This window comes from Gallinula chloropus (genome assembly GCF_964237585.1).
Source record: "Gallinula chloropus genome assembly, contig: HAP1_SCAFFOLD_458, whole genome shotgun sequence".
Taxonomy (NCBI): domain Eukaryota; kingdom Metazoa; phylum Chordata; class Aves; order Gruiformes; family Rallidae; genus Gallinula; species Gallinula chloropus.
The window spans coordinates 1-23,060 of NW_028168572.1; the positions used below are offsets into that span (position 1 = coordinate 1).

Below are 23,060 nucleotides of genomic sequence, written 5' to 3' on the forward strand. Positions count from 1 at the left end.
GGGCTCAGAAGGGGTTTGGGGGTGTTCAGGGGGGTCTGGGGGCTCTGGGGGGACTCAGAGGGGTCTGGGGGTGTTCAGGGGGGTCTGGGGGCTCTGGGGGGACTCAGAGGGGTCTGGGGGTGTTCAGGGGGCTCAGAGGGGTCTGGGGGGGCTTAGAGGGGTCTGGGGGCTCTGGGGGGGCTCAGAGGGGTCTGGGGGTGTTCAGGGGGGTCTGGGGGGGCTCAGAGGGGTCTGGGGGTGTTCAGGGGGCTCTGGGGGGCTCAGAGGGGTCTGGGGGTGTTCAGAGGGGTCTGGGGGGGCTCAGAGGGTCTGGGGGGTCTGGGGGTGTTCAGGGGGCTCTGGGGGGGCTGTCCCGTGCCCCCAGCCCCGTGCTCACCGATCTGCAGCCAGTCCATCTTCTCCTTCCAACGCTCCCCGATGTCCCGGCGCCGTTCCTGGAGCTGGAGAGCTGCTCCGAGATCTGGGGGAGAGGGGGGTGTGGGGGGCAGGGACAGGGATGGGGTCAGGGATGGGGACAGGGACAGGGATGGGGACAGGGACAGGGATGGGGACAGGGATGGGGTCAGGGATGGGGACAGGGACAGGGATGGGGACAGGGACAGGGATGGGGCCAGGGATGGGGATGGGGCCAGGGACAGGGGCAGGGACACGGGACGGGGTCAGGGATGGGGACAGGGGACAGGGATGGGGACAGGGATGGGGACACGGGATGGGGACAGGGATGGGGACAGGGACAGGGACAGGGGATGGAGTCAGGGATGGGGACAGGGATGGGGACAGGGACAGGGATGGGGACATGGGCCATGGGACAGGGATGGGAATGGGGTCAGGGATGGGGTCAGGGATGAGGACACGGGATGGGGACATGGGGACAGGGATGGGGACAGGGACAGGGATGGGGACAGGGCTGGGGACACGGGATGGGGACATGGGATGGGGACACGGGATGGGGACAGGGACAGGGGATGGAGTCAGGGATGGGGACAGGGATGGGGCCAGGGATGGGGACACAGGGACATGGGATGGGGACAGGGACGGGGACAGGGATGGGGACAGGGACAGGGATGGGGACACAGGGACATGGGATGGGGCCAGGGCCAGGGGGTCCCCACCTTGTCGGCGGCGTAGTGCCCGCGGCGCAGCAGCGCGGTGCCCATGGCCACGCAGGCGCTGAAGCTGTCGGCGCGCGCGTCCACCTCGGCCTTGATGCTCTGGTGGTTCTTGATCACCAGGTCGGCCGAGGACACGTCCCTGCGCCGGGGGGGGAGGGGACACAGGACGTCAGGGAGACCCCCGTGGCACCCCCACTGCCACCGCCACGGCACCAACACCGCCATGGCACCGCCGTGACACCCCCGTGACATCCCCACCGCCACCACCACGGCACCAACACCACCATGAGACCCCTGTGGCACCACCATGACACCCCCATGACACCCCCACTGCCACCACAGCACCCACACTGCCATGGCACTGCTGTGACATCCCCACTGCCACCACCACGGCACCCACACTGCCATGGCACCCCCATGACACCCCCACCGCCACCGCCACCACCATGGCACCACCACAACACCCCCAACGCCACTGCCGTGACACCCCCACTGCCACCACCATGGCACCAACACTGCCACAGCACCGCCACGACACCCCCATGACACCCCCACTGCCACTGCCACGGCACCCACACCGCCATGGCACCCCCATGACACCCCCACTGCCACCGCCATGGCACCGCCACGACACCCCCGTGACACCCCCACCGCCATGGCACCGCCATGACACCGCCATGACACCGCCACCGCCATGGCACTGCCATGACACCGCCATGACATTCCCACTGCCACCGCCACGGCACCAGCACCGCCATGGCACCGCCATGACACCCCCACCGCCACCGCCATGGCACCGCCATGGCACCCCCATGACACCCCCACCGCCACCGCGGTGCCACCACGCCGCGGCCCCCGCCGCGCCGGCGCTCACCGCGGGCGCTCCTGGCCCTCGATCTGCAGGCGGACGCCGTCCATCCAGAGCAGCAGGTCGCGCACGGCGCGCAGGAAGCGGAACTTCTCCACGGTGTCCAGCAGCAGCTGGCGCCGCGCCTGGCTCAGCCCCCGCAGCTGCGCCCAGGCCGCGCTCACCGCCTGCTCGTGGCGCCGGATGTCGGCCGCCTTCTCGCCTGCGTAGGCCTTCTCCAGCCGCGCCGCGTCCTCCTGCACCTGACGCACCTGCGGGCGGGAGGGGACGGGAGGGGAGGGGGGCCGTGTCGTCACGTGTTGTGTCGTCATGTGTCGTGTCGTCATGTGTCATGTTGTCATGTGTCGTGTCATCACGTGTCATCATGTGTCATCACGTCATGTCATGACATGTCATGTCATTCACATGTGTCGTCACGTGTTGTGTCATCATGTGTCATGTCGTCATGTGTCACATCATGTCATCACGTGTCGTGTTGTGTCATCATATGTCATGTCGTCATGTGTTGCGTCATGTGTCTTGTCATGTGTTGCGTTGTGTCATCACGTGTCATCACATGTTGTGTTGTGTTGTGTCATCATGCGTCGTCATGTGTTGTCATGTGTTGTGTCGTGTCATCACGTGTCATTTCATCACATGTTGTGTCATCATCTGTCATCACATGTTGTGTTGTCACATGTCATCACGTGTTGTGTCATCACGTCATGTCATCATGTGTCATGTCATCACGTGTCATCACGTGTTGTGTCATAATGTGTCGTGTCATCATGTGTCTTGTTGTCATGTGTCGCGTCATGTCATCATGTGTTGTCACGTGTTGTGTCATGTCCTGTGTTGTGTCATCACGTGTCGTGTCATCATGTGTCTTCTTGACATGTGTCATGTTGTGTCATCACATGTCATCACACGTTATGTCATGGTGTGTCGTGTCATCACATGTCATCACGTGTCATGTCATCACGTGTTGTGTCATCATGTGTCATGTTGTCATGTGTCCTGTCGTGTCATCACATGTCATCACGTGTCGTGTTGTGTTGTCACGTGTCATCATGTGTCGTGTCGTCACATGTCGTGTCATGTCATCACGTGTTGTGTCATCATGTGTCATGTTGTCATGTGTCCTGTCGTGTCATCACGTGTCATCACGTGTCCTGTTGTGTCATCACGTGTCATCATGTGTCGTGTCGTCACATGTCGTGTCGTGTCATCACATGTTGTGCCATCCCGTGTTGTGCCGCACCGCGTGGTGCCGCAGTGCCACCCCCCCGCCCCGTGCCGCGTCACCCCGCGCAGTGCGTCACCCCACGCTGCTCTGCGCCGCCCTCCCCTCCCCTCCCCTCCCCACACCCCGCGGTGCCGCTCACCTGGGCGCTGAGCGCCTGGATGTCGTGCTCGTAGGCGCTGTGCAGGCGCCGCAGGGCCTCGGCCGTGTTCAGGTCGCGCCCCACCTCGTCGGGCAGCTGCTGCTGCTTGTGCCGCACGCGCGCCAGCGCCTGCCCCGCGTCGCGGAAGAAGCGCTGCAGCTCGTGGGCCGCCGCCAGCATCTGCGCCCGCGTGTCCATCAGCTCCAGCAGGTCGGCCCAGGCCTCGTTCAGCCCGTCCTTCCACTCGGCCACCCTGGCGCTGGCCGAGTGCCCGCGGGCGATCAGCGCGTCCGCCAGCCCGTTGACGCCGTCCACGCGCTCCTGGCCGATGCCGCTCGTGTCCCGCGAGAACTCCCGGAACTTGTCCCGCAGCATCTGCCGGGCGGGGAGGGGGGGTGGGGGGGACACACAGGGTGGTGACGCCAGAGGGACAGCGGGGACCACGGCGATGCCGCCACCACGGAGCGCCCACCCCTGCCCGGAGCACCCACCCCTGCCTGGACCACCCACCCGTGCCTGGAGCACCAACCCCTGCCTGGAGCCCCCACCCCTGCCCAGAGCACCCATCACATCCCAGACCACCCACCCCTGCCTGGAGCACCCACCCCTGCCCGGACCACCCATCCCTGCCCAGAGCACCCATCACATCCCAGACCACCCATCCCTGCCTGGACCACCCACCCCTGCCCGGACCACCCATCCCTTCCCAGAGCACCCACCCCTGCTCGGACCACCCATCCCTTCCCAGAGTACCCACCCTTGCCCTGAGCCCCCACCCCTGCCCAGACCACCCATCCCTTCCTGGAGCCCCCACCCCTGCCCAAAGCGCCCATCACATCCCAGACCACCCACCCCTGCCTGGACCACCCACCCCTTCCCAGACCACCCACCCCTGCTCGGACCACCCATCCCTGCCCAGAGCACCCACCCCTGCCCGGACCACCCATCCCTGCCCAGAGCACCCACCCCTGCCCGGACCACCCATCCCTGCCCAGAGCACCCATCACATCCTGGACCACCCATCCCTGCCTGGACCACCCATCCCTTCCCAGAGCACCCATCCCTTCCCAGACCACCCATCCCTTCCCAGAGCCCCCACCCCTTCCCAGACCACCCACCCCTTCCCAGAGCCCCCACCCCTTCCCAGAACCCCCACCCCTTCCCACCCCAATCCCCCGCCCAGCCCGTCCCCCCCTCACCGTGACGTGCTCGTAGTCCTGGCCCAGCTCGTGGGAAGCTGCCACCACCTCCCGCTCCGAGATCCACTGCTCCAGGTCGTCCAGGTCCCGCTTGAGCTGGCAGAGCCGGAGATGCTCCTGCAGCGCCGCGCGCCGCTCCCGCGCCAGGTCCTGCAGGCTGGCGTAGAGCTTCTCCACCTGGGCCTGGCGCAGCCGCAGCCGCTCGCTGCCGGCACCCACCGCGTCAGGGCACCGGCACCGGGCGACGGAGGGGATGGGGAGGGGATGGGATGCAGGGGGTCCCTGCTGGGGGGATGGGGAGGGGGGCACAGGGCTTGGGAGGGGATGGGGAGGGGTGGGACACAGGGGGTCCCTGCTGAGGGGATGGGGAGGGGGGCACAGGGCTTGGGAGGGGATGGGGAGGGGTGGGACAGGGGGATCCCCACCATGGGGGTCTGGGGGTGATGGGGAGGGGAATGGGACACGTGGGGGTTCAGAGGGGATGGGGAGGGGATGGGACATGGGGGATCCCCACCACGGGGGTCTGGGGGTGATGGGGAGGGGACAGGACTTGGGGGATCCCCACCATGGGGCTCTGGGGGTGATGGGGAGGGGATAGGACAGGGGAGTCCCCACCATGGGGGTCTGGGGGTCATGGGGAGGGGACAGGACGTGGGGGATCCCCACCATGGGGGTCTGGGGGTGATGGGGAGGGGACGGGACAGGGGGATCCCCACCATGGGATCCAGAGGGGATGGGGAGGGGACGGGACACCCGAGGTCCCTGATGGACGATGCCGGGAGGGGTCTGGGGGGGGACGGGGGGGGCCCTGCCCCACCTTTCGGGGTGGCCGCTCTCCACCATGTCCCGGCTCTGCCCCGAGAGCTGCCGCACGGTGCCGGCGTAGTCGCGCAGCGCCCGCTCCAGCGCCGCGTGCCGGCTCAGCATGGCCTGGGCGCCCGGCTCGTCCTGGGGGGCCGGGGGCAGAGGGGGCGTCAGGGCGGCCCGGGGGCGCGGGGAGGGGGCCGGGGGTGGGGGCCGGAGGGGCCGACCCACCTTGGCCTTCTCCTGGGCCATCATGTGCAGCTCCTGCTCGCCCATCCAGGCCTCGGCCTCGGCGGCGTCGCAGTAGAACTGCTGCGCGGCCTGGGCGCGCTCCAGGCGCCGGTGCCGCGCTTCGGCCTGGAGCTGCAGCTCCCGCCAGGCCTCCCGCAGCTGCCGGACGCGCTCGGCAGCGCCCGACTCGCCCCCGCGCCGGCCCAGCAGCTCCTCCACCCGCCGCTCGTGGCCCTGGAGCTCCTTCCGCAGCGTCTGAGCCGGTGGGGAGGAGGAGGGGAGGGGTGAGGGGTGGGGGGTCCGGGCAGGGGTGGGTGGTCTGGGCAGGGATGGGGGCTCCGGGCTGGGATGGGGGCTCCGGGCAGGGATGGGGGCTCCGGGCTGGGGTGGGTGGTCCGGGCTGGGGTGGGTGGTCTGGGCAGGGGTGGACACATGAATGGATGGACACAAGGATGGATGGATGGATGGATGGATGGATGGACACACGGAAGGAGGGATGGACACATGGATGGAGGGATGGATGGAGGGATGGATGGATGGAGGGATGGAGGGATGGATGGATGGAGGGATGGAGGGATGGATGGATGGATGGATGGATGGATGGATGGATGGATGGAGGGATGGAGGGATGGATGGATGGATGGATGGAGGGATGGATGGAGGGATGGATGGATGGATGGATGGATGGATGGAGGGATGGATGGGGGGATGGATGGATGGATGGAGGGATGGAGGGATGGATGGATGGATGGATGGAGGGATGGAGGGATGGATGGATGGATGGATGGATGGATGGATGGATGGATGGATGGATGGATGGATGGATGGATGGATGGATGGAGGGAGGGATGGATGGGGGGATGGATGGATGGATGGATGGATGGATGGATGGATGGATGGAGGGATGGATGGATGGATGGATGGAGGGATGGATGGAGGGATGGATGGATGGATGGATGGATGGATGGATGGATGGATGGAGGGAGGGATGGATGGGGGGATGGATGGATGGATGGATGGATGGATGGATGGATGGATGGATGGAGGGATGGATGGATGGATGGAGGGATGGATGGATGGAGGGATGGATGGAGGGATGGATGGATGGATGGATGGAGGGATGGATGGATGTAGGGAGGGATGGAGGGATGGAGTGAGAGAGGGATGGATGGAGGGATGGATGGATGGATGGATGGACGGACGGACGGACACACGGAGGGATGGACACACGGAGGGAGGGATGGACAGACACACGGAGGGACGGACACACGGACACGTGGAGCTCCGTGTCTGGCGCCGGATCCGCCTCCCGCCCACCTGGTTCTTCTTGAGCAGCAGCTGCACCGAGGGCAGGTCCTTCCCGAGGTCCGCGGAGTCGGCCAGGGCTCTGTGCTCCTTCACCCAGAGCTGCCGGCGCCACGGCGAGAGGGAGAGGGTCAGGAGACCCCGACGGACCCCCTGGGGCCCCCCCTCTGCTCCGGGGTCCCTCTTCTCCCCCAGGGACCCCCCTTCTGCCTTCAGGATCCCCCATCTCCCCAGGACCCCCCTTCTCCCTTCAGGATCCCCCCGTCTCCCCAGGGTCTCCCCTCTCCCCAGGATCCCCCCTCTCCCCAGGGTCCCCCCTCTCTCCAGGACCCCCCCTTTCCCCAGGGTCTCCCCTCTCCCCAGGGTCTCCCCTCTCCCCAGGACCCCCCCTCTCCCCAGGGTCTCCCCTCTCCCCAGGGTCTCCCCTCTCCCCAGGACCCCCCCTCTCCCCAGGGTCTCCCCTCTCCCCAGGGTACCCCCTCTCCCCAGGGTCCCCCCCCTCCCCAGGATCTCCCCTCTCCCCAGGACCCCCCCTCTCTCCAGGGTCTCCCCTCTCCCCAGGACCCCCCCTCTCCCCAGGGTCCCCCCTCTCCCCAGGGCCCCCCCTCTCCCCAGGGTCTCCCCCCTCTCCCCAGGGTCCCCCCTCTCCCCAGGGTCCCCCCTCTCTCCAGGACCCCCCCTCTCCCCAGGGTCCCCCCTCTCCCCAGGGTCCCCCGCTCACGATCTCGTCCTCCAGGTCGCGGTGGAACTGGTGCTGCTCGCGGGATGCGCGGAGCCTCCGGCAGCGCTCGCGCAGCGGCTCCCGCAGCTCCCGGAACTGCTCCTCCACCGCCCGGATCTGTCCCTGCGCCTCGGCCGCCTCCTCGGGGCTCAGGGCCTGGGCCTGCGCCCGCATCGCCGCCACCTCCTCCTCCCGCTCCGCCGTCTGCTTCTCCAGCAGCTGCGCGGGGCCCGGGCGGCGCCGGCGTGAGCGGCACCGGGCCCAGGACCCCCCACACCGCCCAGTGACACCCACACCGCCCAGTAACCCCCCACACCGCCCAGTGACCCCCACACTGCCCAGTGACACCCACACTGCCCAGTGACCCCCACACTGCCCAGGAACCCCCACACCTCCCAGTGACCCCCACACCGCCCAGTGACCCCCACACTGCCCAGTGACCCCCACACCGCCCAGTGACCCCCACACTGCCCAGTGACACCCACACCGCCCAGGACCCCCCACAATGCCCAGTGACACCCACACTGCCCAGGACCCCCCACACCGCCCAGTGACCCCCTCACTGCCCAGTAACCCCCACACCGCCCAGTGACCCCCACACCTCCCAGTACAGATCCGGACCTGAGGGGTCGGGCCCAGGAACCCCCACACCTCCCAGTGACCCCCACACCGCCCAGTAACGCCCACGCCGCCCAGTAACCCCCACACCTCCCAGTATCCCCCACACCCCCCAGCACCCCCAGATCTCCCAGTGCCCCCCACACCCCCAGCACCCCCAGATCTCCCAGTGCCCCCAGACCTCCCAGCACCCCCCACACCTCCCAGTACCCCCCAGACCTCCCAGTGTCCCCAGATCTCACAGTGCCCCCAGATCTCCCAGCACCTCCACACTTCCCAGCACCCCCAGACCTCCCAGTACCCCTCAAAACCCCCAGTGCCCCCACACCCCCCAGCACCCCCAGATCTCCCAGTGCCCCCAGATCTCCCAGTACCCCTCAGACCTCCCAGTACCCCCCACACCTCCCAGCACCCCCCACACCTCCCAGTAACCCCCACACCACCCAGTAACCCCCACACCTCCCAGTATCCCCCACACCCCCCAGCACCCCCAGATCTCCCAGTGCCCCCCACACCCCCCAGCACCCCCAGATCTCCCAGTGCCCCCAGATCTCCCAGTGCCCCCACACCTCCCAGCACCCTCCACACCTCCCAGCACCCCCCACACCTCCCAGTGCCCACCCCCCGTCCCGGAGGACCCCCCACCTGCTGCTTCTTGAGCAGGATGTTGACGCCGGTGAGGTCCTTGCCGTAGTCGTCGGAGCGCAGCTGGGCGCGCACGCCCGCCAGCCAGGCCCGGAGCGCGGCGCAGGACTGCGCGCACAGCTCCGCGCGGTTGGCGTCGAACAGGCGCCGCGCCTTGGTCCTGGTGGTGGCCTCCAGCTCCTCCCACAGGGCCCGCAGAGCCGCCAGCTTCCCCGTCACCACCGGCGCCAGCTCCGGCTTCGCCGCCGCCAGCTGCCCCCCTTCCTGAGGGGAGAGACCGGATCAGGGGGGGCCGGCGCCCTGCCTGTGTCCCGGCGCGGCGTCCCGGTGGGAGCCTGGTGGGAATCCCGGCATCCCGGTGGGATTCCTGGCATCCCGGTGGGAGCCTGGTGGGATTCCCAGCATCCCGGTGGGATTCCTGGCATCCCAGTGGGATCCTGGCATCCCGATGGGATTCTTGGCTATCCCAGTGGGATCCTGGTGGGATTCCTGGCATCCCGGTTGGAGCCTGGTGGGAATCCCGGCATCCCGGTGGGACTCCCGTCATCCCAGTGGGAATCCCAGCATCCCAGTGGGATTCCCAGCATCCCAGTGGGATCCTGGTGGGACTCCCAGCATCCCGGTGGGAGCCTGGTGGGACTCATGGCATCCCGGTGGGATTCCTGGCATCCCGGTGGGATCCTGGTGGAATTCCCAGCATCCCAGTGGGATTCCTGGAATCCTGGTGGGATCCTGGTGGGATTCCCAGCATCCCAGTGGGATTCCTGGAATCCTGGTGGGATTTCCGAAATCCCAGTGGGATCCTGGTGGGACTCCCGGCATCCCAGTGGGATTCCTGGCTATCCCAGTGGGATCCTGGTGGGATTCCCAGCATCCCAGTGGGATTCCTGGCATCCCAGTGGGATTCTTGGCTATCCCAGTGGGATCCTGGTGGGACTCCCAGCATCCCAGTGGGATCCTGGTGGGACTCCCGGCATCCCAGTGGGATTCCCAGCATCCCGGTGGGATTCCTGGCATCCCGGTGGAATCCTGGTGGGATCCCCAGCATCCCAGCAGCATTCCCGGTACCCACCTTCTCCATGGTGTCCAGCCAGCCCTTGTTGGCCGCCAGCTCGGCGCCGAAGGCCTGGTGCTTCTGCCACTTGGTGTGCAGGTCGCGAGCTTCCTCGTAGGACACGTCCTGGGCTGTCAGCATCTTCTCCTCAATCCAGAGGGTGAGCTGCCAGGAGGAGTGGGAATGGGAATGGGAATGGGAAGGGGGATCATCAGGAGGGGACGGCTCCGTCACACCCATCTTCCTTCCTGTCCCAGCCCAGTCCCTGTCTGTATCCCCATCCCCATCCCATCCCCATCCCATAACATCCCATCCAATCCCATCCCATCTCATCCCATCCCCATCCCATCCCCATCCCATCCCCATCCCACCCCATCCCCCCTATCCCCATCCCCATCCTATTCCCATCCCCATCCCATTCCCATCCCCATCCCCATCCCATTCCCATCCCCATCCCACCCCATCCCCATCCCATTCCCATCCCCATCCCACCCCATCCCATCCCCATCCCATCCCCATCCCATCCCATCCCCATCCCCATCCCATCCCATCCCCATCCCATCCCCATCCCATCCCCATCCCCATCCCATCCCATCCCATCCCATCCCCATCCCCATCCCCATCCCATCCCCATCCCATCCCCATCCCCATCCCCATCCCCATCCCCATCCCCATCCCCATCCCATCCCATCCCATCCCATCCCCATCCCACCTCCTGCCCATCCTGCAGGAACCGCTGCAGCTCCCAGTTATCCCTCAGCTTCCCCAGCAGCTCCTGGGCCGTATCCCGGTTCCTCTGGTGCCTGTGGGAAGGGCAGGGAATGACGGCTGCTCCGGCCGCGCCGGCGCCGGCGCCGTGCCGCACCCCTCACCTGCTCTGCACCGAGTCCAGCGTCTCCTGCACCTTCTCCGCGTGGACACCGCCCTCGGCCACCAGCTTCCGACCCGTGGCCACCAGTCCCTGCAGGCGCTCGCCAGCAGCCTCCATGGTGGCCACGAAGTCCTCGTGCTTCTTCACGGACGCTTCGGCTGCCGGCAGCGTGCCGGGCATCTCCGTGTGCGACAGCGCGTACTCCTGCGCGGGGGCACCGGCGTCACGGGGAGATGTCGGGATCACGGGGATGTTGGGATCACGGGGATATTGGGATCACAGGGAGATGTTGGGATCACAGGGAGATGTTGGGATCGCAGGGAGATTGGGATCACGGTGATACATTGGGATTGCAGGGAGATGTTGGGATCGCAGGGATATTGGGATCACAGGGAGATGTTGGGATCGCAGGGAGATTGGGATCGCAGGGAGATTGGGATCACGGGGATACATCGGGATTGCAGGGAGATGTTGGGATCCCAGGGATATGTCAGGATCCCAGGGATATGTCGGGATAGCAGGGATGTGTCGGGATCCCAGGGATGTGTCGGGGTCCCAGGGATATGTTGGGATCGCAGGGATGTGTCGGGATCCCAGGGAGATGTCGGGATCCCAGGGATGTGTCGGGATCGCAGGGATATGTCGGGATCGCAGGGATGTGTCAGGATCCCAGGGAGATATCGGGATCCCAGGGAGATGTCGGGATCCCAGGGATGTGTCGGGATCCCAGGGAGATGCTGGGCTCAGGCATCACCCGACAGAGGCTCCTCCCGCACCCCGCTGTCCCCTCCCCGCCCCGCTCACCTGGGTGCTGAGGACGCCCTCCACCTGCCTGGCGTCGCGGAGGAAGAGCTGGAAGGCGAAGGCCTGGGCCAGCAGCTGGTGGCGGTTCTCCCACATCCTCCCCAGCTCCTCCCAGCCCGTGTCCAGCGCGTCCAGGCGCTGCTGGAGGAAGAGGTGCTGGGCGTCCGTCTGGCCCCGCGTCACCTCCCGGCCCACGGCCCGCGCCTGCCGGTAGTCGTCCCCGTAGTGGGCGATCTCCTTGCGGATGCTCTCGTGCTGGCTCAGCAGCTTCTCGGCCTGCGCCAGCGTGGCGGGCACGTCCTCGGAGGCCACGGCCGTCTGGCTGCGGGACAGCCAGGCCTGCAGGGCCGCCAGGTCGCGCAGGAAGCCCTGCAGCTTGCTCGCCTCGCCCAGCGACTCCTCGCGCCGCCGCAGGCTGCCGCACAGCTCCTCCCACACCCCCTGGACGGCCGAGAGCCGCGCCTGGGTCTGGGGGCCCTGCTGGGGGTGCTCGGCCCCCAGCTTCTCCCCCTCGGCCCGCAGGTCCCGCACTTTGGCCTGGATGGCCTCCAGGTCGCGCTCCATGCCCGAGAGCTTCCGCTGCAGGGCCATCACCCCGGCCAGGTCGTTGCCCAGGCCCTGGGTGGACTCGATCACCTTGGTCTTCTCCCTCATCCAGGCCGTGGTCTCGTCGCACTCCAGGTGGAAGTTCTGGATGTTGAGGGCCGAGCTCAGCGCTCCCTTCTTCTGCTCGGCCAAGGCGCGGAAGCGCTCCCACCTGCCGAGGGGACACGGAGGGGACAGGGATACCGCGGGGCGCGTTGGGACGGGGCATCCAGTCCTGCATGGAGCAGCCCTGCCAGGAGCTTCCATCCATCCATCCATCCATCTGCTCATCCATCCCTCCCTCCATCCATCCCTGCCTGGAGCATCCATCCATCCATCCATCCATCCACCCATCCATCCATCCATCCATCCACCCATCCATCCATCCATCCATCCATCCATCCATCCATCCATCCATCCATCCCTCCATCCCTCCATCCATCCATCCATCCATCCCTCCATCCATCCCTCCATCCCTCCGTCCGTCCGTCCGTCCATCCATCCATCCATCCATCCATCTGCTCATCCATCCATCCATCCATCCATCCATCCATCCATCCCTCCATCCATCCCTCCATCCATCCATCCTCCTTGCCTGGAGCATCCAGCCCTGCCCAGAGTACCCCTGTCTGGATCACCCCTCCCCAGACCACCCACCCATCCCTTCCTGGAACACCCATCTCTTCCCAGAGCATCCCTGCCCAGAGCACCCATCCCTCCCTCCCCCCATCCCTCGCCCCCTACCTGGCGTTGAGCTGCTCGCGGGTGTCCTGGGCGCTCTCCTGGCTGCGCCGGTCGGCTCCCAGCAGCTGCTCCGCGATCGCGTTCACGGCGGCGATGCGCGACGCCAGGTTGTTCATCTCCGGCTCCAGCGTCTCGAACCTGCCCCGGGACCAGCACCCACCCATGGGATCAGCACCCACCCATTGGGACCAGCACCCACCCACTGGGACCAGCGCCCACCCACGGGATCAGCACCCACCCATGGGGATCAGCACCCACCCATTGGGACCAGCACCCACCCACTGGGACCAGCACCCACCCACGGGATCAGCACCCACCCATTGGATCAGCACCCAACCATGGGACCAGCACCCACCCATTGGGACCAGCACCCACCCACGGGATCAGGACCCATCCATGGGATCAGCACCCAACCATTGGGACCAGCACCCACCCACGGGATCAGGACCCATCCATGGGATCAGCACCCAACCATTGGGATCAGCACCCACCCATTGGGACCAGCACCCACCCATTGGGACCAGCACCCACCCACTGGACCAGCACCCATGGGATCGCCCATCCCGGGTGCAGGAAGGGCCCCTGGTGATGCCCCCCGCGGGGTCCGGGCGCGGTGCCGGGGGCAACTCACCGCTGCTGAACCACTTCCAGGTCCTCCAGCCTCTCCGGGACGCTCATGGAGAGCAGCCACTGCTCCTTCTCCCCCACCCAGAGCGCGCAGGCGTCGGCCTCGCTCCGCATGGTGTAGAGCCCCAGCGCGTCCTGCAGCTCCTGCCGCCGGCGCTGGGCTCTGTCCCGCACCTCCCGGTAGCGCCGCTCCAGCGCCGGCAGCCTGCCGGCGACGCCGGGCGCCTGTGCGAAGGGCGTGGGCAGCGCGGCGGCCTGCTGGCGCAGCGCCTCGATGGCGGGGCCGTGGCCGCCGATCTCCTCCTCCAGCTCGCGGTGCTGCCGGGCCAGGCTGCGGGTGGAGTACTCGTCGTGGCCCAGCTCGGGGCTGGACACCAGGCGCCAGGCGTCCTCCAGCCACGTCTCCGTGTCCGCCGCCTCCGCCTGCAGCTGGAAGAAGCCGGCGGCTTCCCGCAGGCGCCGCTCGCGCTGGGCCGCCAGCTCGGCCAGGGCCCTCCAGCGACTCTCCACCTCCCGCACCCGCTCGGCCGCTCCCGCCTTGCCCTCGGCTGCCAAATCCCGGCCCCGGCCCAGCGCCTGCTCCAGGGGTCCCGCGCGCCCGCTCAGCTCCCCGCGGAAGGCCGCGTGCTGGCTGAGGAGCCGCAAGGAGCTGGTGAGATCCCGGCCCACGTCGTCGGAGGAGAGGAGCCGCTCCTGCTCCCGCATCCAGGCCTCCTCCTCCCCCGTGTCCCAGAAGAACTTCCAGAGGCGCCTCGACTCCTCCAGGCGCTCGCGGCGCTCAGCCGCCAGCGCCGACAGCTCGCGGTAGCGCAGCTCCAGCGCGGCCACGCGGTCCCGCACGGCCGACGGCTCGCAGGGCCGGTATCCTGAGGGGAGCCCCGCAGGGAATGGGGTGGGGTGTCAGCACAGGGTTTGGGGGGTCAGGGGTCATCCCAGGGATTGGGGGGACTGGGGGGGATGGGGGTCAGGGGTCATCCCAGGGTTTGGGGGGACTGGGGGGGATGGGGGTCAGGGGCCATCCCAGGGATTGGGGGGGCCGGGGGGTTGGGCGTCAGGGGTTATCCCAGGGATTGGGGGGGCTGGGAGGGATGGGGGTCAGGGGTCATCCCAGGGATTGGGGGGACTGGGGGGGATGGGGGTCAGGGGTCATCCCAGGGATTGGGGGGACTGGGGGGGATGGGGGTCAGGGACCAGCCCAGGGATTGGGGGGGCCGGGGGATTGGGGGTCAGGGGCCATCCCAGGGATTGGGGGCACTGGGGGGGATGGGGGTCGGGGGTTATCCCAAGGATTGGGGGGGCTGGGGGGTTGGGGGTCAGGGACCAGCCCAGGGTTTGGGGGGTCCAGGGCCATCCCAGGGACTGGGGGGACTGGGGGTCAGGGGTCAGCCCAGGGTTTGGGGGGACTGGGGGGAATGGGGGTCAGGGGTCATCCCAGGGTTTGGGGGGGTCTAGGGCCATCCCGGGGACTGAGGGGACTGGGGGTCAGTGGCCAGCCCAGGGATTGGGGGTCTGGGGAGGCGTCTGGGGGCTCAGGAGCCAGCCCAAGATTTGGGGGGCACGGGGAGGGACTGGGGGTCAGGGCCCAGCCCAGGGACTGGGGGGTCCAGGGTGCACCCACCCCAGTGCCCCAGGCTGGGGGCTGTCCTGGGTGTCAGGGGGGGCTCTGTGGGGCTGGGGGGGGTGGGGGTGTGGAATTTGGGGGGGGCTCTGGGGTCCGTGCGGGGGTGCCGCCGTCTCACCGTCGCCGGGCCGGGCGAAGCGCTGGGCGGCGGCGCTCACCGCCCGCACGCGCTCGGCCTGCGCCGCGATGTCGGCCTCCACCAGCCCGTGGAGCTGCAGCAGATCGTCCACCCCCCGCAGGTGCTTCCCCAGGTCCTGCGCCTGCAGACGGACCTACGGCGCCGGGGAGAGGACAGACGGACGCTGGGACGGGCCGCGCTCCCTCCCTCCCCCCCATCCACCCCTCCGTCTGTCCGTCTGTCCGTCCCGACCTTCATCTCCTCCATCAGAGAGGACAGACGGACGCTGGGACGGGCTGCGCTCCCTCCCTCCCCCTCCATCCACCCGTCTGTCCGTCCGTCCCGACCTTCATCTCCTCCATCGGAGAGGACAGACGGATGCTGGGACGGGCTGCACTCCCTCCCTCCCTCCCTTCCCTGTCCGTCCGTCCATCCATCCTGACCTTCATCTCCTCCATCAGAGGACAGACGGACGCTGGGACGGGCCGCGCTCCCTCCCTCCCCCCCATCCACCCGTCTGTCCGTCTGAACCTTCATCTCCTCCATCGGAGAGGACAGACAGATGCTGGGATGGGCCACACTCCCTCCCTCCCTCCCCATCCACCTGTCCGTCCGTCTGTCTGTCCCGACCTTCATCTCTTCCATCGGAGAGGACAGACGGACGCTGGGATGGGCCGCGCTCCCTCCCTCCCCTGTCCGTCTGTCCGTCCGTCCCAACCTTCATCTCCTCCATCAGAGAGGACAGACGGACGCTGGGACAGGCTGCACTCCCTCCCTCCCCTGTCTGTCCGTCCGTCCGTCCATCCCGACCTTCATCTCCTCCATCAGAGAGGACAGACGGACGCTGGGACAGGCTGCACTCCCTCCCTCCCCTGTCTGTCCGTCCGTCCGTCCGTCCCGACCTTCATCTCCTCCATCAGAGAGGACAGACGGACGCTGGGACAGGCTGCACTCCCTCCCTCCCTCCCTCCCTCCCCTGTCTGTCCGTCCGTCCGTCCGTCCCGACCTTCATCTCCTCCATCCAGCCCGCGAGGTGCTCCAGGTCCCGCAGCATCTTCTGCAGCTCCAGGTGGGAGAGGAGCCGCTGGCGCCGGGCGGCCAGGGAGCGGCGCAGCCCGTCCCAGAGGCGGGTGACGCCGTCGCGCCGCGCCAGCACGCGGCGCATGTCGTGGTAGCGCTCGGCCGCCAGCTCGGCCGCCACGGCGCCCACGGCCTCCACGCGCCCGCTGTAGGCGCCGATGTCGGTCTCGATGGCCTCGTGCTTCCGCACCGCCGCCTCCACCGCCGACATCTCCGTCCCGAAGTTGTCCTGGGGGTTGGGGAGGGGGGATTGGGGGGGGGAGGGGGGCATCCGATCAGGAGCTCGGTCGGTCTTTGGGGAGGGGGGATCCCCCCTGGTTATGAGGGGCGGGGGGGGGAAGGGAGAGGGAGCCCCCCAAGCGCGATGGGTGGGTGGTGATGGGGAGGGGGGCATGGAACGCTTCGGGATCCCTGAATGTTTTGGGACGCCCCCCCGAACAGCTCAGGACCCCCCTGAATGCCTCAGAACCCCCCCAAACCCTTTGGGACCCCCCCCAAAACGCTTTGGGATCCCCAAAGGCCTTGGGACCCCCCAAATGCTTTGGGACTCCCCTGAACTCCTCGGGACCCCCCAAACACCCCATGACCCCCCAAACTCCTCATGACCCCCCCAAACACCCCATGACCCCCCCAAACTCCTCGTGACCCCCAAACAGTTTGGGATCCCTGAACGCTTTGGGATCCCCAAATGCCTCAGGACCCCCCAAATGCTTTGGGCTCCCCTGAACACCTTGGGACCCCCCGAACTCCTCAGGACCCTCAAAACTCCTCAGGACCCCCCTGAACTCCTCAGGACCCCCCGAACTCCTCAGGACCCCCAGAACACCTTGGGACCCCCCAACTCCTCATGTCCCCAGCACAGGTGCCGACCGGCACCGATCCCCCCCCGGCTTCCCGCACCCCTGGGAGTTACCAGGGCAGGAACAGGGGGTCCAACCCCCCCCAAACCCCCCCCCCAGCCCCCCACCTGCGAGACGAGGCGCTGGTTCTCGCTCAGCCAGGTCTCCCTCATGGCGGCTTTGCGGTCGAACCGCGCCGCCAGCTGCTCCAGCTTCTCCTGCCGGATCAGCTCCGTGCGCAGCGCCAGCTCCCGCTCGTGCTCCGCCTTCTCCAGCCGCTCCCACGCCTGCGAGGGGGCGGCCTCAGCATCACCCCCCCCCCAAAACACCCCCCAGGACCCCCGCAGCGTCCCCGGCGCCGCGGTGAGGTCGGGGCACCTTGTTGATGTCAGAGATGAGCCGCCCTTCCCGCGGCACGTAGACCTTCTGGTTGTTGGCGCGCATGCGGCTCTGCACCGTGAACAGCAGCACCTCCAGGTTCCCCTTCTCCATGAACCTGAGGGCAACAGCCAGCTGGGGGGGGTGGGGAGACGTGGGGGGAGTGGGGAGACCCGGGGGGGGATGCGGGGTGCCAGAGGGATGAGGATCCCAGAAGGACATGGAGCCCTGGGGGGATGTGGAGCCCTGGGGGGATGTGGAGCTCTGGGGGGATGTGGAGCTCCGGGGGGACGTGGAGCCCGAGAGGGATGTGGAGCCCTGTGGGGATGTGGAGCCTGGAGGGACATGGAGCCCTGGGGGGATGTGGAGCCTGGAGGGACATGGAGCCCGAGAGGGATGTGGAGCCCTGTGGGGATGTGGAGCCCCAGAGGGATATGGAGCCCTGGGGGGATGTGGAGCCCCAGAGGGATATGGAGCCCTGGGGGGATGTGGGAGGGATTCGGAGCCCCGGAGAGATGGGGAGCCCTGGGAGGACGTGAGCCCCAGAGGGATGTGGAGCCCCAGAGCGATGCAGGAGGGATGGGGAGACCTGGAGGGATGGGGAGACCCAGAGGGATGCAGGAGGGATGGGGAGACCTGGAGGGATGGGGAGACCGAGAGGGATGCAGGAGGGATGGGGAGACCTGGAGGGATGCAGGAGGGATGGAGCCCAGAGGGATGTGCAGCCCCAGAGGGACGCAGAGCCCTGGGGGGATGTAGGGCCTGGGGTGAGGGATTTGGAGCCTGGGGGGATGTGGGGCCTGGCGGGGGGATGCCAGGGGGCTGTGGGGGGGCTGTGGGCTCACTTGGGGGGCTTCTCCACGGTGCGGTAGGTGTTGAAGGCCTGGAGCTGGCTCTGCACGCCGGGCAGGGCGCTGGCCAGCTGCCGGTCGTTGAGGCTCAGGATGGTCTGTGCGATCCAGCCCAGCAGCTCCCCCGCCAGCTCCTCGTACTTCCCCACCAGCTCCTCGGCCTCACGCGCCGCGTCCAGGACCTGCGGCACGTCCGGCTGCCTTCCCAGACCACCCCCTGCCCACCCATCCCACCCTGTCCAATCCCACCCTGTCCCATCCCATCCCATCCCATCCTGTCCAATCCCACCCCATCCCCATCCCATCTTATCCCATCCCACCCTGTCCCATCCCATCCCATCCCATCCCATCCCACCCTGTCCAATCCCATCCCATCCCCATCCCATCCCACCATGTCCCATCTTATCCCATCCCATCCTGTCCGATCCCATCCCATCCCCATCTCCATCCCACCCTGTCCAATCCCATCCCCATCCCATCCCATCCCCATCCCATCCTCATCCCCATCCCATCCCCATCCCATCCCCATCCCATCCCCATCCTATCCCCATCCCCATCCCATCCCCATCCCCTTCCCATCCCCATCCCATCCCATCCCATCCCCTCCCCATCCCATCCCATCCCATCCCCACCCCATCCCCATCCCCATCCCATCCCCATCCCACCCCATCCCCATCCCCACCCCATTCCATCCCCTTCCCATCCCCCTCCACCCACCCCCCCCCATCCCTCCATCCCTCCCTCCGTCCGTCCGTCCGTCCGCACCTTCCCCACGCGCTTCCCCTCCACCGCCAGCGCCTTCATCTTGGAGAAGTAGTGGTAGAAAGTGGCCACGTAGGTGATGATGGACTTCTCGTCCGGCTGGTCCACGTTCACGTCTGCAGCCAGCAGGGTGGGGGGGGGTGAGTACCCCCACCCCCACCCCCCAACGCCCCCGGACCCCCCCGGGCCCCCCGTCCCCTCCTCACCCTCGGGGTCCAGCAGCTTGGTGAGCCCCAGCTCGCGCTCGGCCAGGTTGAAGGCGCTTTGCAGGTTGTAGTGGGCGTTGCAGCGGCGCAGGGTCTCCATGTCCACCAGATCCGGCCTTGGGGGGGGGGCAGGATGGCGTCAGACCCTCCCCCCCCCCGGGACCCCCCCCCACACCCCACTGCCCCCCGCCGTGCCCCCCAACCTGTGCTTGTGGATGATGGCGTTGAAGGCCAGCCCGTCCCTCCAGCTCGTGGTGAAGTTGTGGACGTTCACGTTGGGGTACCTGGGGATGGGGGGGGGGAAAGGGGGGGTGAAGCTCAGCCTGGGACCCCCCAGACCCCAGCGGGACCCCCCCAGGCCCCCCCCGCCCGCTCACCCTGCTGTCTTCATCTGGCACCAGAGCAGCAGCGCGTCCTTGGCCGACTTCTTCTCCTTGTTGTCCTCGGTCTCCACGCTGATGTCCTGGATCTGGGGGGGGGGGGGGGGCAGGAGGACAGTGAGGGGGGGTCCCCCAGCACCCCAAAGCTACGATGGGATGGAGAAGGGGGGGATGTGCCGCCCCACGCACAGTCGGGGAGCTCAGACCCGCAGTGGGTCTGAGGTGTGAGACCTCCATCCCCCTGTCCCTTTGTCCCTCCATCCGTCCGTCTGTCTGTCCCTCCATCTGTCCATCTCTCTGTCCCTCCATCCCTCTGTCCATCCATCCTTCTGTCCATCCATCCCTCTGTCCATCCATCCATCCGTCTGTCTGTCTGTCTGTCTCTCCATCCATCCATCCATCCATCCATCTCTCTGTCCCTCCATCCCTCTGTGCCTCCATCTATACATCTGTCTGTCCCTCCATCCATTCATCCATCCATCTATTCATTCCTCTGTCTGTCCATCCCTCCACCCATCCCATGTCCATCTGTCTGTCCCTCCATCCATCCCTCCGTCCCTCTGTCCCTCCATCCTGCCATCCCTCTGTCCATCCATCCCTCCCTCCATCCACCCATCCATCCATCCATCCCTCCATCCATCCATCCATCCATCCATCCATCCATCCATCCCTCCCTCCCTCTGTCCATCCCTCCCTCCCTCTGTCCATCTGCTCATCCATCCATCTATCCCTCTCTCCATCCATCTCTCCATCCGTCCCCCTGTCCATCCCTCCATCCCTCTGTCCCTCCCCCCACCCATCCCTCCCCCCCTCCCCGCCCTGCAGCGGGGTACCTGGAAGCGCAGGATGATGGTCCAGACGAGGCCGAGGGTGAGGCGGTGGTTCCCGTCCACGATGTCGTGGGACCCCACGTTCTCCAGGTGCACCCGCTGCTCCTTCAGGAACTGCAGCGCCTTCTCCACGTTCTCCAGGCAGTGGATGCGCATCCGGCCCTTGGTGGGCTTGGGCTGGGCGGGGGGGGGGGGCAAGAGAGGGGGCAGGAGGGCAGGGTCAGGGCCCTCCGTGCCCCCTCCATCCACCCACCCATCCATCCGTCCATCCCTCCATCCATCCCTCCATCCATCCCTCCATCCACCCACCCATCCACCCACCCATCCACCCATCCATCCATCCCTCCGTCCGTCCGTCCATCCATCCATCCATCCATCCATCCCTCCATCATCCATCCATCCATCCATCCATCCATCCCTCCATCCATCCCTCCATCCATCCCTCCATCATCCATCCATCCCTCCATCCATCCCTCCATCCATCCCTCCATCCCTCCCTCCATCCATCCCTCCCTCCATCCATCCATCCATCCATCCATCCATCCATCCCTCCCTCCATCCATCCATCCATCCCTCCCTCCATCCATCCATCCCTCCATCCATCCATCCCTCCATCCATCCATCCATCCCTCCATCCCTCCATCCATCCATCCGTCCGTCCGTCCATCCATCCATCCATCCATCCCTCCATCCATCCCATCCATCCCTCCATCCCTCTCTCCATCCCTCCCTCCATCCCTCCCTCCATCCCTTCATCCCTCCATCCCTCCCTCCCTCGACATCCTGGGCGTCCCAGGACGGGACATCTGGGGGCAGGGGAGGGGTCCCTGGGGAGGGGTGTGGGGTGGATGTTGGGGTCGTGAGGTGTGGGGGGGGGAGCATGGGGGGGTCCCCCAAAGTGTTTGGGGTCCAGAGGAAGCCGGTCCTGGGTGTTGGGGTGCTGGGGAGGGAAAGGGGGGGTGGGGAAGGGGTGCTGGGGACCGGAGGCGGGAGGGGGGGTGTTGGGATGGGGGTCCTGGGAAGGAGGGTGCCCACCCACTCATATTGGGGGTCTCTGGGGATGGGGGTGGCCACCCATGGAGGGTGGAGGTCCCCAGCAATGGGGGTCCCAGGGAAGGGGGCACCCACCTGGGTGGGGGTCCTGGGAACGGGAGTGCCCACCCCCCACATTGGGGTATCCCCAGCAAACTGGGTGCCCCCCACCCCAAGGACCCCCCCCTCAGTTCATCCACCTGGGGATGCCCAGGAAGGATGAGCCCCCCCCAACTCCCCTCACCCCCCCCAACTCCCCTCCCCCCCCAACTCCCCTCACCCCCCCAACTCCCCTCACCCCCCATCTCCCCTCCCCCCCCATCTCCCCTCCCCCCCCAACTCCCCTCATCCCCCCCAACTCCCCTCCCCCCCCAACTCCCCTCACCCCCCAACTCCCCTCACCCCCACACTCCCCTCACCCCCCCAACTCCCCTCACCCCCCCCAACTCCCCTCCCCCCCCCAACTCCCCTCCCGCCCCCAACTCCCCTCACCCCCAACTCCCCTCACCCCCAACTCCCCTCCCCCCCCAACTCCCCTCTCCCCCAACTCCCCTCACCCCCCCAACTCCCCTCACCCCCCCCAACTCCCCTCACCCCCCAACTCCCCTCACCCCCAACTCCCCTCACCCCCCAACTCCCCTCACCCCCAACTCCCCTCACCCCCCAACTCCCCTCCCCCCCCAACTCTCCTTCCCCCCAACTCCCCTCCCCCCCCAACTCCCCTCACCCCCCCCACCTCCCCTCATCCCCCCAACTCCCCTCCCCCCCAACTCCCCTTCCCCCCCACTCCCCTCACCCCCCAACTCCCCTCCCCCCCCACTCCCCTCCCCCCCCCACTCCCCCCATCTCCCCCGGCCCTGGGGGGGTCTCACCAGCTGCTCCCCGGACAGCCCCTCCAGCAGGCGCAGCAGCAGCCGCCCGTCGCGCAGGTCGCCGTACAGGTCTCCGAGGCGGCAGGTGCCGCGCGCCAGGTGCGAGTTCACCCACTTGGTGAAGGTCTTTTTCTGCACCGCCTCCCGCTCGTCTGGGATGGGGGGGACACGGGACGGGCTGCAGACCCCCCCCAGCCCCACCCAGCCACCCCCGGCCCCGCCGCGCGGACAGGCGGCGCCGCCACCCCGCAGACCCCCCCACCCAAATCCATTGGGGGGTGGGGGGTGGGTGACACGTCCCCCCCCAAATGTACCCCCCCACCCACGACCCCCCCCACCCAAATCCATCGGGGGGTGGGGGGTGGGTGCCACGTCCCCCCCCCCCCCCCCCAAATCCATTGTGGGGTGGGGGGTGGGTGCCACATCCCCCCCCAAATCCATTGTGGGATGGGGGGGTGGGTACCACATCCCCCCCCAAAATGTACCCCCCCACCCACGACCCCCCCCCCAAATCCATTGTGGGATGGGGGGGTGGGTGC

At 67.6% G+C, this 23,060-nt stretch overlaps 1 protein-coding gene across 1 annotated transcript in view; it reads right to left on the reverse strand.

Annotated features, from left to right (window-relative positions):
- Window positions 1–376: 376 nt before the first annotated feature.
- Window positions 377–23,060, reverse strand: part of LOC311204332 (spectrin beta chain, non-erythrocytic 2-like) — a gene marked incomplete at both ends in the record, with an annotated part of 33,146 nt that continues 10,462 nt past the window's right edge. Inside the window, 28 exon segments of the mRNA XM_084280777.1 lie at window positions 377–445; window positions 448–460; window positions 1,113–1,251; window positions 1,987–2,231; window positions 3,345–3,719; window positions 4,544–4,748; window positions 5,361–5,491; window positions 5,579–5,833; window positions 6,896–6,985; window positions 7,605–7,823; window positions 8,868–9,131; window positions 9,940–10,086; window positions 10,634–10,724; window positions 10,794–10,996; window positions 11,597–12,353; window positions 12,926–13,063; window positions 13,557–14,418; window positions 15,292–15,445; window positions 16,298–16,600; window positions 17,339–17,497; window positions 17,589–17,706; window positions 18,434–18,621; window positions 19,205–19,317; window positions 19,408–19,523; window positions 19,611–19,691; window positions 19,785–19,876; window positions 20,621–20,794; window positions 22,522–22,673. Of these exon segments, the coding sequence (XP_084136903.1) occupies window positions 377–445; window positions 448–460; window positions 1,113–1,251; window positions 1,987–2,231; window positions 3,345–3,719; window positions 4,544–4,748; window positions 5,361–5,491; window positions 5,579–5,833; window positions 6,896–6,985; window positions 7,605–7,823; window positions 8,868–9,131; window positions 9,940–10,086; window positions 10,634–10,724; window positions 10,794–10,996; window positions 11,597–12,353; window positions 12,926–13,063; window positions 13,557–14,418; window positions 15,292–15,445; window positions 16,298–16,600; window positions 17,339–17,497; window positions 17,589–17,706; window positions 18,434–18,621; window positions 19,205–19,317; window positions 19,408–19,523; window positions 19,611–19,691; window positions 19,785–19,876; window positions 20,621–20,794; window positions 22,522–22,673 (5,853 nt within the window).